Source organism: Suricata suricatta, chromosome 11, assembly GCF_006229205.1.
Source record: "Suricata suricatta isolate VVHF042 chromosome 11, meerkat_22Aug2017_6uvM2_HiC, whole genome shotgun sequence".
Taxonomy (NCBI): Eukaryota; Metazoa; Chordata; class Mammalia; order Carnivora; family Herpestidae; genus Suricata; species Suricata suricatta.
Window position 1 is genome coordinate 39,514,167 of NC_043710.1, and position 14,309 is coordinate 39,528,475.

General features: G+C 37.8%; 1 protein-coding gene across 2 annotated transcripts in view; it reads left to right on the forward strand.

Moving 5' to 3' along the window:
- The window catches only part of TSG101 (tumor susceptibility 101), a 43,423-nt gene that overhangs the window by 3,070 nt on the left and 26,044 nt on the right, over nucleotides 1–14,309 (forward strand). The window contains exons 1-5 of one of the 2 annotated variants that reach the window (XM_029956040.1): nucleotides 699–802; nucleotides 1,254–1,338; nucleotides 3,525–3,590; nucleotides 6,834–6,997; nucleotides 13,021–13,147. In XM_029956040.1, the coding sequence (XP_029811900.1) occupies nucleotides 3,554–3,590; nucleotides 6,834–6,997; nucleotides 13,021–13,147 (328 nt within the window). In that variant the 5' untranslated portion in view covers nucleotides 699–802; nucleotides 1,254–1,338; nucleotides 3,525–3,553. Of the gene's footprint in view, nucleotides 1–698; nucleotides 803–1,253; nucleotides 1,339–3,524; nucleotides 3,591–6,833; nucleotides 6,998–13,020; nucleotides 13,148–14,309 lie in introns of those variants that run through there. The other variant, XM_029956039.1, reaches the window with a different exon arrangement.

The window sequence follows — 14,309 nt, forward strand, 5'->3', positions numbered from 1 at the left end:
TAGGGTACTCATCGTACTATTCTGCCTACGTTTGGATATGTTTGAAATGTTCCATAATAAAAAGTTCTAAAAAGAAAGAGGAGGAAAAGAGCAGTCACAGGCAGCAAATGTAGGGAGCTCCTTGCAAGAGCTGCTATAAAGGAGAACCGTGAGAAATGTTGTTGTAGCTGCTGGGGCGGGGGGCAGGAGTGTGTTTGTGCCAATAAGATGGTCAAAATGAGAACAGGTTTGTGTGCTAATAGTACAGATCCCATAGCATGGAAAAGGGCAAAAGACAAAAGAAGGCAAGAAATGCTGAAGAGATACATGCCTTTCAGTAGACCTTCTGGATTTATTCCCTAATTTTTCTTTTATTTTTCTTCCTTATTGTCTGTCTATACTATCTCTTTTTGCACTAGTCTTGCGAGATTTCTTTGACCATATATTCTAATCCTCCTACTGAATGCTTGCTTTCCCAACTATCACATTTTTTGTGTGCAAGAGTCCTTTCTTTGGGTGTTCTTATTTCATGAATGCAACATCATTTCTTCTTTGAAGGTATTAATGCTAAATCTTTTTGAAGTTTTCTTCTGCTCCTTGCGTTTTTTTTCTGTTACTTCTTAATTCCTTCTTTTCTGTTTGTTTTGGTCTCTGTCCTGTTTCTTGGAGTCTTTCTTTTTGGAGTAACTTATTGCTTCCTTTTAAGAGAGAAGTACTAAAAGCTGATTGAAAGCTTTGATGGAGCTCATTAGTTGGTGAGATTCGATAAATTGTAATAAGATGGAGGTCCCCATCTCCTGAACTCCTCATCCGTCAAGAATGTGTAAGCCAGGTTCCTCGTTTTCCTGGAGTGGAGTAGTACAAAGTGTGAAAATACAGTGCAATAAATGACAAACTGCAGAATAATTGGTATTGACAGTAAATGCTGGAGTTTGGAGGTAAGGGAGAGATCATTGTGTGCTAAAAGGACGTTGGGAAAAGGAGTCATTAAAGAGGAGGAGAGAGATGAAAGCTAGATTTGAAAAAGATTAAGATTTGATTTGGTGGAGGGTCTTTCCAGTTGGAAAGAGGAGCTAAAATGGAGGTGAGTAAAGGATTTGAATAGGTTGTTAGAGAGAAAGCTATCAAGGTTCTTTCAGGCTTTGTTAATGATAAGTGAGAACCAATACTTCTAAGAAGAGTGCTATTAAGAAAATAGAATTTTAAGAAAATAACGTCGCAGTAAATATGTGCATTGGATCTAAACTAAATTCCTGTGTGATTTTGCTTTTCAGTACAAATACAGAGACCTAACTGTACGTGAAACTGTCAATGTTATTACTTTATACAAAGATCTCAAACCTGTGTTGGATTCATATGGTGAGTTTGTATGATAAAAATAATCAGTTGCTGTATTTTGAGTTTACGCTTTAATAATTGTAGGTTTCCCATTTTCCTCTAAGTTTGTTGGTTTTTCCTTTGTTGGACTGAACCTCCACCTAATAAAAGTGTTAGGGGGATAAGAAATGACACGAACGGGGCACCTGGGTGGCTCAGTCGGTTAAGCCTCTGACTTCGGCTCAGGTCAGATCTCACATTCGTGGGTTCAAGCCCCACGTCGGGCTCTGTGCTGACAGCTAGCTCAGAGCCCGGAGCCTGCTTCAGATTCTGTGTCTCCTTCTCTCTCTGACCCTCCCCCTCTCCTGCTCTGTCTCTCTCTGTATCAAAAATAAATAAAAACATTTAAAAAAAAAAAAAAAGAAAAGACACGAACTAGTAATAACTTATTTGTTTAGCTATTTTAAGTTTTAGAAAGATACTCTTACAGCGCTATGCAAATTTAGACCTAGAGGAGACCTTAGAAACTGTTTAGTTTATCATTCACCCAAATTTTATCCACAGTTATGAAGAATGTTTCTTGTGGGGATGGGCAATTATAAATTAAAATTAAATGGGCTTCTTTGCAGCAAGGTATCTCAGAGCCTATACTCACCAAGAGAAGAGAGAAGAGAGTCTCCTATGTATAGTATACCCCAAAGCTGATTAACTATGGAACTTTTTTTTTCTCCCCAGAGCATCTCTTTATATTATTAGGAACACATTTTGTAAAACAATATTCTGGAATGTCTCTTTCATTTTATAGATGAGGAAAACATTTTAAAAAATATAGTCCTTAATTCTATAGAGTAGGTAGGTGACAGTGTGCGTCCCCTTTGTATTGAGATGAAGAAAAAAATTGAGAGTTAAGTAAGAAATGACAATACCTAGAGTTATTCTTTTAAAAAAGAAAAAGTCTTTTTGTCTTCACTGATCCTAATGTCATCTCTCCAACTCTGTGTCCTTGTAAACCCCACAATGTGCCAGTGCCAAGGGAATACCCATGCCGCCTCCTGTCCATCATGAGGCTCTTGGCACTGAGGGCCAAGTTTTGTAGGTGAGACTCTCACTCTAACCTCCACTCACGCCAAGGGCTTTAAAAACATTAGGAGCCTGGACATGGGGTTAACAGAGGGGCAGTCAGTCCTGAGTTTTCTGAACAGCGAAGACATGAACAGGAATTCCTCTCCCAAACCCAGGGCATGATTCTCCTTCCTATCCACATACTGTACTACTGTACTTAGATCTGGGGAAAGACTCATATTACCAAAATTAGAGTTAATTTTAAAATGGCTTCCATAAGGGAAAAAAGTGACCGGGGCCAGAACTTTACTGTGTTTGGTTTTTACTGGATGCTAAAGAATAAATGTGTTTACTTAAACTGACAAACACTCCAACATCACTGAATACATTTTGTATAGGTTTATATGGCTGGACCAAGTCTAAACTGTTATTTTCACCATGCTTTTTTAGAGTAGTTAAAGCCCTAAATTTAAATAAGGTGATTTTTAAAAATATACTAAATCAGAGTAAATTATAGCACAGTTTGTAATTGTCAATAGTAAGTAAAAGAACTGAGATCAGCAGTGCAGTTCAGCACATTACAGCTTTTTCCCTGTGTGATACGGCGTTAATTCCAAATTGTTGTTACAAATAACAGTGGTCCATAAAATATAAATTATGTGCCCTAGTTATAATCAATTACAGATAGAAAAACTTTCATGATATGAGAAGTGTTTGTATCAAAATATGACTATATTTGACTGAAAACTTTTTTTAATACTGTGTTTTGATACTATATTCAGATTGGGAGTGATACTGAGTAGGGATAAACACCTGGGCAATCTAAAATTTAGTGATATTAGGTTAACATTTAGTATGGTATCAGTTTGATAGTGGTTTTTAAGTAACTTTATAATCCTATTAGTTGGCGACCCAGAGGTTATGTTTACTGGGACTGTAGCACTCACATTCATTTTTCCAAGTAATTCAAAGGATCTTTACTCGTTTAAAAACTGATCCCACTGAATGAATCAACAAGGGACATTTTATTATTGGACGAAATGGATGATACATTAACAAGTTAACTCCTTTCAAGAGTAATTATGAGTTTTAAGCAGTGTTTCTGAAAGAATAGCTTATATGGGAGTGTCAGTGACGATTGAATCACTATCCTTTCCTTTCATCAGTTTTTAATGATGGCAGTTCCAGGGAACTGATGAACCTCACTGGGACAATTCCTGTGCCTTATAAAGGTAAGCCTCTTAAGTAATTCATGTTCCCAGTATAGATGCATTGCAATTCACCTGGTAGGTTGCCAAAGAGTTACATGCAATTAAACCTACTTTCTCATGACTTTCATGATAATATAGATATTTTTAACTTTTATTCTAATTGAACTTCATTTGGCAGCAGCACGTAATATTTTCACCTTTTCCCCCCTTTACAAAGGTGTATCAACAAATAAGTGCCTCAGTGCACCAGAAGAGTTTGATGTTTCATAGAATCAGAGAATCTTATAACTAGACAGGATTTTTTTTTTGTAATAAAGATTTTATTCTTAAGTAACCTCTGCACCCAGTATAGGGGCTTGAAATCACAACCCCCAAGATGAAGAGTCACATGCTCTACCAACCGAGCCAACCAGGTGCTCCTAGAAAGGGATTTTAGGTGCCTTGTAGGTCAGCCTCCCATCCCATCCTGGCTTTTCCAACAGTGGAAAGCTGTATCGTATAGTGGCTAAGGTAGAGGCTTTAAAGTCAGGCAGAGTAAGGTTTCAGTTCTCTCTCTGTAATACTGTCATTTTTGTGACATGACAGTGGACATAACAATTGGATAATAGATCTAACTCAAAGAAGAATTCTTTGTGATAATGTGAAGACTTAACACAGAGCCTGGTATGTAATAAACAAATATCAAAAGTAGCTGTCATTTATGGTTATAATGTTGGTGATTGCGGGGGACCAGCCCACGCACCCCAGTCGAAAGGTCCCGAGTAGGGGGTTGGTGTCGGCGCAATATCTCTACAAAAGAAGACAGACAAGACAAGACAGACCAGACAGACAACGTGGATGGTGGTAAAGCCACGTTTTACTTAGATGGCCAGGGTCTTATATACCATGGGTGATTACATCATTTCTTTAATGGTTACATAGTTCAAGGTCTTTGAAGTGAAGACATGCTCTGGAAAGGTTCATGTTTAACAGGACAGGTGTAAATATGAGGAATCATCAAGTCATTGAAAGAGAGGGATTCCCTAATAATAGTCTGGCTTCAAGCCGAAGATGAGCCTGAAGAATTCTATGAGGATATTTACATTTCTTAAGACCCCGCATCAGTTATGCATGGGCAAGATGCTTATCCTTTAATAGACAAATCTTTTGGCAGAGGTTTGCGGTTTACTCCCAACAGCAGACAAAGAGCTAGAAAGAAAAGTAAGGGGAGGGCTGGCGCCACTGACCGAACCAAGTTGATTCAAAGCCCAAAAGTATATGTCTCTTTACAAAGCAATGAGAAAATCACAGACAGGATGAATAGAAGCCACATGTGCGGCCCAGGAGGCCAAATATTGTTTGAGGGATATTTTTGCCTATTGGGCCCCAACAGGTGATAATGCTGATGATGGATACTTAAGTCTCTCTTGGCCAGTCTCTGCTGGAATACGTTCAGTGATAAGGGAGCATTCAGTTTCATAAACAACTGTTCTGTTTTTGGACAGTTCTGTGTTTTAATTATTCCTCGCAATTACCTGAGACCTGTGCCTCTAATATATCCATTGATTTTATATAGTACCTGTTGTGCATGAGGCCTAGGGGATGGGGCTGTGGATACAAAGGTGAATACAGGATGTATCTTCTCTGGAAGAACTTGCACAAGTAGGAGAAACAGAGGGAATAGTTATTTGCAGTGTCCTATTACTACTGTATAATGATTACAGAGGAGAATAAGACCATGTGGGAAGATTTTGGAGGAAATAAAATTTGAATTTGATATAAAGGATGAGTCAGCCGGGGCGCCTGGGTGGCTCAGTTGGTTAAGCATCCAACTTATTACGGCTCAGATCATGATCTCACAGTCCGTGGGTTCAAGCCTCCCATCGGGCTCTGTGCTAACAGCTTGGAACCTGGGGCCTGCTTCAGATTCTGTGTCTCCCTCTCTCTCTGCCCCTCCCCAGCTCACTCTCTGTCTCTCTCTCTCTCTCAAAAATAAAATAAAGACATTAAAAAATTTTTTAATAAATAAAGGATGAATCAACCATTTATATCAGAATGGATGTTCCAAGCAGAGAGAGAAAACACTTGAGCATCAGCATTGTATAAAGCAGCAATGATGAATTTAGGAAGGATTGAGTAAAATTCAAGATTATTGACTTTGCCTTTGCCCTCAAGAAAGAAACACAGGTGGGAGAAATAGTTATATGGTGGGGAGAGGGAGGCAGGAAACTATGGCATAATTTAAAATGTTTAATGTCTGTATTCCATATATATGTGAATACATATATGAATATGAATATAATATACATATAAATATATTCAAGCATACATGAAAATATATATTATCTAAACTACCTTTTTCTTCCCTATTCATATGGCATAATTCCTAAAACTAAGTAATTCTGTAGAATTCTTTATTTTCACAAAGCAAAGAATTTTTGGTGATTGAAATAAACGTCTGTTTTATGTGTAGGATATATTCTGTTGGAGTGTTTGTTTTTTCCATTGTAGTTGTAGTTTTGAGTAAAAAATAAATCCAAAGTCCCACAGCTGTTTGATTTCTTGTAAGTGCAATTTATATGCATATATTCATATGAAGTGAAACTGTTTCCAAAAGGGAAAAATGAATCTGAATTCTGTTAGGTGATTCAGGTGATTACTTGGGACATTGGGCTTTGAGCTTGGTAAGAAAACGAGATGACTTAAGTTCAGTATGTTAACGCTGATCCTTTGAAACACTGTTCACTTTGACTACATCGAGTCTAATTCCTTGACTGAGATTCTGTTACCTAAAGCAAGAAACAGATATGACATTTTGATGCTGAGTAACTACTGCTGAAAATTCCATATGGACCAGTCAGGCTGTGGCCACTGATCAGCATCTGTTTGGCAGTTAGTCTGGCTTTTGGCAAGGGATTTCAAGTGTAGCTTATTATATCACTTTCTGACAGGACACCATAATCCATGGTCTTCCTTATACATCCCTTCCCAGTGAACCTTAGAACTGAAATGACAAGACTCACGTTGCAAAGTTATCCATAAGATAACCTGCAAAGAGTGTTACTATAGCAGCAAGCTGACAGTGGCAGAGTGGGATCAATTAGCTCCTTAATCCTGCTGATGTATTTTACAAACTGAAAATTTGAGAAACATCTTAAAAGGAACTTGGAAACATAAAATATTTGTTGTGATTTTCTAAGTGTTGCTTAGTTGTAGCTCTCTCTTGCTTACCTACTAAGCCATTATTAAAAAATAGAGTAATTGAAGTTTCTCTTTCTCTCTCAGGTAATATATATAATATTCCAATATGCCTGTGGCTGCTGGACACATACCCATATAATCCCCCTATCTGTTTTGTTAAGCCTACTAGTTCAATGACTATTAAAACAGGAAAGCATGTTGATGCAAACGGGAAGATATATCTTCCTTATCTACATGAATGGAAACACGTAAGTATCAACAGTCTTCTGTGAATTGATTGCATTTTATGTATTTTGCTCCCTACCATCTACTTTCTGTTAACACTCACAGAGGATTCCCAGGAGGAAAGCGGAGTTCACATGAGATACTAATCACTGAGCTGGATAATTGGAAAAGGTTCTCCAAAAGCAATATATTTGTAGAGAGCTTGGTACTTTACAGAATATACATAGTCACTATTTCATTTGCTTGAGTTGAACCTTTAAGAATAGATGGGATTCATACAATGGGAAATGCATTTTAAAAAGTGGTGTAGGTGGCATATATTTGTGAAACTGTTCAAATCTCATTACTCTGAGTATTCCTATCAAGTAACAATAATAGTACGAAACTTCTGTTTCTGTGTCTGTTGGTGTAGCTCAGGCAGACCAGTGTTACCCTCAACTAGAATAGTCAGAGTACGGACATCTCTGAAAGGCTTTGGAGAACTGTTGTGGCAATCACGATATGAGGGGCCAAGATCCTTTAGAAAGAGAACTGCAAAGAGACGACCCAGCCTTCTGCCAACTTTCCCTAGGCGTATTTACTGATTCTTGATACAGGATGAGAGACTGAGAATCTGGGCGGAGGGCCTTAGCTAAGAGGAAAAGAAGCCTACAGAGTTGCTAGCAGTTTCACAGCATTGAAAAGACAACAGTTGCTGTTCCATCTGCTAACACAGCCAGTACTTTAAGAGCCAAAATATGGGAGAAGAGGAAGCTACAAAGAATGAAACTAGATAATCTGAGTTTCCCCCTCAAGAGAAGCTGAAAACCAAGCTTCAAAGACAGGTTAGAAAGCTAAGCAGAAGCCTCTGAAAAACCTAGCCAAGTTTTCTGCAGTTAAAGAGACGCTAGGAGTTTGGAGCCTTGTCAGGGAGGAGGGGAGCACCTGGGTGGCTCAGTCAGTTAAGCATCCTAGTCTTGGTATCAGTTCAGGTCATGATCTCACAGTTCGTAAGATCGAACCCTGTGTTAGATTCACTGACAGCATGGAGCCTGCTTGGGATTCTCTCTTCCCCTCTCTGCCTCTCTCCCGCTTGCACAAATGTGCTCTCACTCTCGTTCAAAATAAATACAAACTTTTTTTTTTTTTTAAGAGGAGGGGTCTAAGTTAACATCCTAGGCTCTTAGATGATGCCACTGGAAGAACACACTCCAAGGGCCTTGAATCAGCTCAGTCCTGACTTTATTAAGGTGATGCTCACAGTATCTGCCTGCCATAAGATAGGGTAAACCATAGAGGAAGATAGTGTATAGTGCTTCTGTGATTTTTCAGTTTCTAGCATACGATTTAAAATTATCAAGCACTTTAAGAAAGAGGACAAAGAGGAGAAAATAGACAATAGAAACTGGACATCACAACCCCCAGGTAGTCTAGTTATCAGACAAAGACTCAAATATGATTGTGATTAATATGTTCAGGTGGAGAATTGTATTAAAAAGGAACCAAGTGGAAATCTTAGACCTGCAAAACAGAATAATACAATTTAAGAACTTAACACACAGGTTTAGTAGCAGATTGGACTCTGCAGAGCAGAGAAGTAATGAACTGGTAACTGAATACTTTATATTTTTTCAATGCTAGTGACTTATGAATAAACCTTAGAAAAGATGTATAGGTACATTATAGAAAAATATTTAAGTTTTATTGAAAGACCTTAAGACTTAGAGGAGAGAGAAACTTATTCATGGTCTTTACACAGTGGTCTTTTTCCTAACAGTTTTTGTTTATTTGTTGTTTTTGTAAACTCAATAAGCTGAATCTAAAATTTATATGGAAACGCAAAAGATCAAGCATAGCTAAGGTACTCTCCAAGAAGAGTACCTTACAGATGTCAAAATATATTATAAAACTGGTAGTTAAAATAGTATGGAATTGTTACAAAATATTTAAATGGTAGATAGAACATAATAACCCAGAAAAAATCCACTGTCTGTAAACACTTGATCTGTAACAGTGGTATTACAGCAGAGAAGTATACAGGAGAGAAGACAAACTTTTCAGTAATGGAGCTGGGGCAGTTGGGTTCCTATTTATAGAATACACAAAAAATTTCAGGTAGATTGTGAAAGGAAAAAGGAAAACCGATACAGAAGATTACCTTCAAGATCTTGCAATAAGTTTTTTTTTAAGTTTATTTATTTGTTTTGAGAGAGGGAGAAAGAGAATCCATGCTCAGCGTGAAGCCTGACACGAGGCTTCATTTCACAAACATGAGATCATGACCTGAGCCGAAATCAAGAGTCAGTTGCTTAACTGACTGAGCCATCTAGGTGCCCCTGATTTTGTTTTTGTTTCTGATAAGACACAAAACATTTACTATAAGGGAAAGAATAATAAATTTTACCTTAAATTTATATAAACTTGAGAACTATTTAAAGACACATTGAAAAGTATGAAAAAACTAACCGCAAACTGGAATAGATCTGTGATACTTAATACCCTCAGAATAATATCCAAACTATAAAAGCATCTTGAGAATCCTAAAAGAAAGAAATTCAGTAGAAAAATAGATAAAACTTTTTTTTTTAAGATTTAATTTTTTTAAGTTTATTTTGAGAGAGAGAGTGGGGGAAAGGCAGAGAGAGAATCCTAAGCAGGCTTGGTGCTGTCAGCTAAGAGCCAGACGCTGGTTCAGGCTCATGAACTGTGAGACCATGGCCTGAGCCACCCAGGGACCCTTAGATAAAACTGTTGAATAGGGACTTCACAAAAGAGAAATCCTCATTGCCAATAAACATGGAAAGATATTCAACCCTGCTAGTAGTGAGGGATATGTAAGTTGGAATTACAGTGAGATAACACTACATACCCTAGCAGTTCCACACCTAGGTACATGCCTCAGCACTATTGACATCATAGGTTGGGAAATCCTTATTGTGGGAGAGCTGTCTTGTCCGTTGTAGAATGCAGGATCTCTGGCCTTTACCCACAAGATGCCAATAGCATAATGCCCAGTTGTGACAATGAAAAATGTCCCTTGGCATTTCTAAAGACCCACCCCAGGAGGCAAATCTATCACCCCCCGTTGAGAACCACTGTACAAGAGTCACCCTGCACATACATACTAGGAAATAGAGCAAGAATTGCTGTAGCCTACTTTCCCGAAGGTCAGATACAACTTTGCTGATTATTAAGAACAGGAAAAGGAATAAAGAAATTGTAGTATATTTATTACTGTATGCACCAATGAAAAGTTAAATATAGCTATACTCTGACAGGAACATATTTTACAAACATGACTAAACAAAAGCAACAAATCTCAATAGAATGCACAGCTTTTGGTTAAATTCATATGAAGTTCAAGAACAAGCCAATTTAAACTAGGAAATCATTCATAAGGTGGTACATTTAAAGCAAAAGGAGTGATTATCCACTAAGTCAGATAAGTGGTTTACCTCTTGAGTAGACAGAGGGGATGCAGCCTGGAGCTCCTAAATTATTGTCAGTCTTCTAGTTCTTAGCTTGGATAATGGCTCCCAGGCATTTTATTATTACTCTTTAAAGTTATATATGTCATACATTATGTGTGACAGATCTCATAGAAAAGACACAACGATGGCTAACTTTAGTATGGTATTCAGGGCTATACCATGAAGTATCCTGATTGTTAGCTAAGGACTTTGTCCTTCAGTAGACAGTTGGGAGTCATTTTTTAGACTTTTGAACAAGAGCAGTGTATTAAGAGCAATGATTATTAGGTATAATGTTGGACGTATACTAGATGAATACATTGATTAACTCTCTAATAATCACTAGTTGCTTTATAACATAAACCCCAAAATGCTAAGAGGCTTAATACTGTAGAAGTTTCTTGTCCATATTGTAGTCCCCTGGGAGGGTTCCTCATGGCAGGCAGCTTTCCTCTACTTGGTACTAGGGACCAGGGCTCTTTTCAGTTTGTGGTGCCGCCATCTTTCAGGATGTAGGAGTCCTGTGCATTAAAGAAGACCGGCAACAAGAGGGTAAAGGAGCAGCTCCTTTCTTCTCCACCTTGGCCTAGAAGTTAACTCACCTCTGCTCATGGCCCATTGGTAAAAACTAGTTGCAGGAAGGGCTGGAGTATGTTGTCCCTGCCCAAACAGCTGATTCTCAGCAACATCTAGCTCTCTGTTACAGAAGGGGGAGCTCGAACTTTCATAGAAAACTCTTAGTGCTCAGTAAGTAAAACTGGAGGCCGCTTAGGAGGCTGCTACAATAGTCTAGCCCAACATAAAGTGGGGCTGCTTGTTATTTAGCTTGATCTTACTGTTGAAATTGCTTATTGATCCTAATCCTGACTATTGCTTCCTGGAAAAACAAGTTAAAAAGGGGTTTCTAGAAGAGAGGAATTTTACATGCAGGATTTTCGGTGGGAAAGCAGTTTTATTAAAGTGTAGTCTGTTTCAGTTGGTCCTTAGGCTGCAGTATTCCTATTTTTTCATATCCTGAATCATTCTGAATTAGTCATTCTGAATCAGTTTGAATTCATGACCCGTTGCTTTACAATATGCCAGGAACTAGTTATAGATTAGATTAATTTTTTCCAAGAATTTTGTGTGAGATAAATGGTATGATAAAGAATTAAAATAAAACATGGTCTGACTAAACTAGTCATGAAAATACATGAAGTACTGATTCATACTACAACCTGCATGAACTTTGAAAATCTTATACTAAGTGAAAGATGCCAGATATAAAGGGTCATATACTGTATGACTCCATGTATATGAAATGTCCAGAATAGGTAAAGCCATTGACAGAAAATAGATTGTCGTGGGCTGTGGGTAGGGGTTTGGTGGGATGGGAAGTGACTACTAATGGCTATAGATTTGTTCTGGGAGTGATGAAAATCTTCTGGTGATGGAAAAACCACTGAATTCAGAAGGTAAATGTTATGGTATGCAGATTATATCTCAATTTTTAAAACGTATGAAGTTATGATTTAGGCTGAGAGTTTTGTTGAACCAGATAATTAACTGGAGAAGAAGGTGTGTCTGCTCAGTAGCTACCCTGCCCCAGCCAGGTGTGGTCTCTAGCCCACACGCCTTCATGCTGCAGACACTGCACATGCTGCCCCCCGGTCTCCGCTTTTAGATTCATAAACAAAGGGCTTGGGAATAGTGGGAGTTGGCAAGTTTTCACAGAAAGCTTTCTGCCATTGTCTATAAGATGGGGGAAATTGAACACAAGAGATGAGTTTGGTGCTTTAGAAAGTTTAAAATTGTTAGTGAACACTTCTATTAGGAAAAGAGAAGGTGTGAAGACGACAGGTAGCTGATCTAGATGTTTGAGTAATCCTTCAGAACCTGATGAACTCAGGAATGAAGTATATGAGATGAAATGTACACAAAATATATTAAGGGGTGACAATGGAACCATCAAATATGCTGCCTTGAACAACTTTGCCTAGTCTAGTTTGTCTTCTAGTAGTGGTCCAGTGATACTTGAGAGAAAAGTGTAGCAACCTTTTGGAAAAACAATCACCATTGGAAGGAAAGATTCTATAACAATTTATATCTTTTGTACAATGATCTATTTAAGGCAGAGCATACCTATAATTTTAGAAGTCATAATACTGTCTAATAAAAATTAGCCTCAGAACATGTTTCCAAGGTAGCATTGTTATCTTTTAAAGGCCTTAAATAATATTTGTGACTACTGTTTACATTCATCCTGAATTTGTACCAGAAAACTTAATTTGTCCATAGGAAATACGTAAAAGTTTTGTAGTTAGCTGTACAGAGTCACATGAAGAGCAGTACTACCTGAATTTTGCATTATACTGCTTTGGCTAGTGTCATTTTTATATTCATGAAGCACCAGCTTTGCTACATGTAAGCGCTAAGTGAAAATCACCTAGCTTTATTAAATTAATTCAGTAGAATTTCCATGTTTTGGGTCCGACAAAAAAGTTACAAGCTCAGTTGAAAACCGGTAAGAAATGGTCATTCTGAATCAGTTTGATTTTTTTTTTTTGCTTGCCAAAAAGCAAATCTGTAGCTGACTTAAATTTGTTTTCTGTTTTTAGCCACAGTCAGACTTGTTGGGGCTTATTCAGGTCATGATTGTGGTGTTTGGAGATGAACCTCCAGTCTTCTCTCGTCCTACTATTTCAGCATCTTATCCACCCTACCAGGCAACAGGGCCACCAAATAGTAAGTAGGATTAAGATTTGATTTTTAAATTCATACAAACAAAACAGAAAACATTGTAAAAGTTTTTTTTAATGACTTCACTTTTTAGCCTACCCATTTAGTGGACTTTTTGGAGGTATTCTGAAGCCGCACATCTGCATGTACAGATTGCCACCAAAGACTGGCATTTGGGCTTTCGTTTGTGGGTAGAAATCTAACTATTGCGTGTGCTGGATTCAAGAATGGAGGAGAAAGAATGCTGAATAGAGCTAGAATTGTTAATTATGCATGCCATGGAATAGCCTTACATGATCAGTTTGGAAACAGATATAACTCAAAAAGTAGTCTGATCTTTTCTTTGCAATTGTAGGGTCAGTGTTGTAGATAAGAATCAATTCCGGAATTCACTAAATGGTTCTCATTCTGCTATTCTGGCTGTTACGCAACTGGACAACTAGCTCTTGGCCTTCTTCTCTTTAGTACAGCCAATTCTTAATTTTACCTGAGGTGGAAAAGGGGGGAGCCTGAAGTCAGTTCCCCTAATTGGTGAACTGTATCTCTATTCTTTTTTTTTTATGTAATTCTTATTAATACTTTCAAATTATCTTAGAATTATTGAGAGTTGGTTGTACTTCTTTGTTTTGACTTTTAGTATTGGTTTCATTGTGTTTTGAGCTGTGATATTTTTTAAACAAATTTTATTTTATTATTAAGCAAACTTAGATTATGTGAGCTTTTAGTTTTCTTTAGTCCATTCTGTACTGAGGAGCATCTTTTTTTTTTTTTTTAATTTTTTATGTTTATTTATTTATTTATTTTTTTTTTTAAATAGTTTATTGTCAAATTGGTTTCCATACAGCACCCAGTGCTCTTCCCCATAAGTGCCCTCCACCATCACCACCACCTCTTTTCCCCCTCCCCCTTCCCCTTCAACCGTCAGTTCATTTTCAGCATTCAATAGTCTCTCAAATTTTGCATCCCTCTCTCTCCACAACTCTTTCCCTCTTCCCCTTCCCCTGGTCCTCCATTAGGTTTCTCCTGTTAGACCTGTGAGTGCAAACATATGGTTTCTGTCCTTCTCTGCCTGACTTATTTCGCTTAGCATGACACCCTCGAGGTCCATCCACTTTCCTACAAATGGCCATATTTCATTCTTTCTCATTGCCATGTAGTACTCCATTGT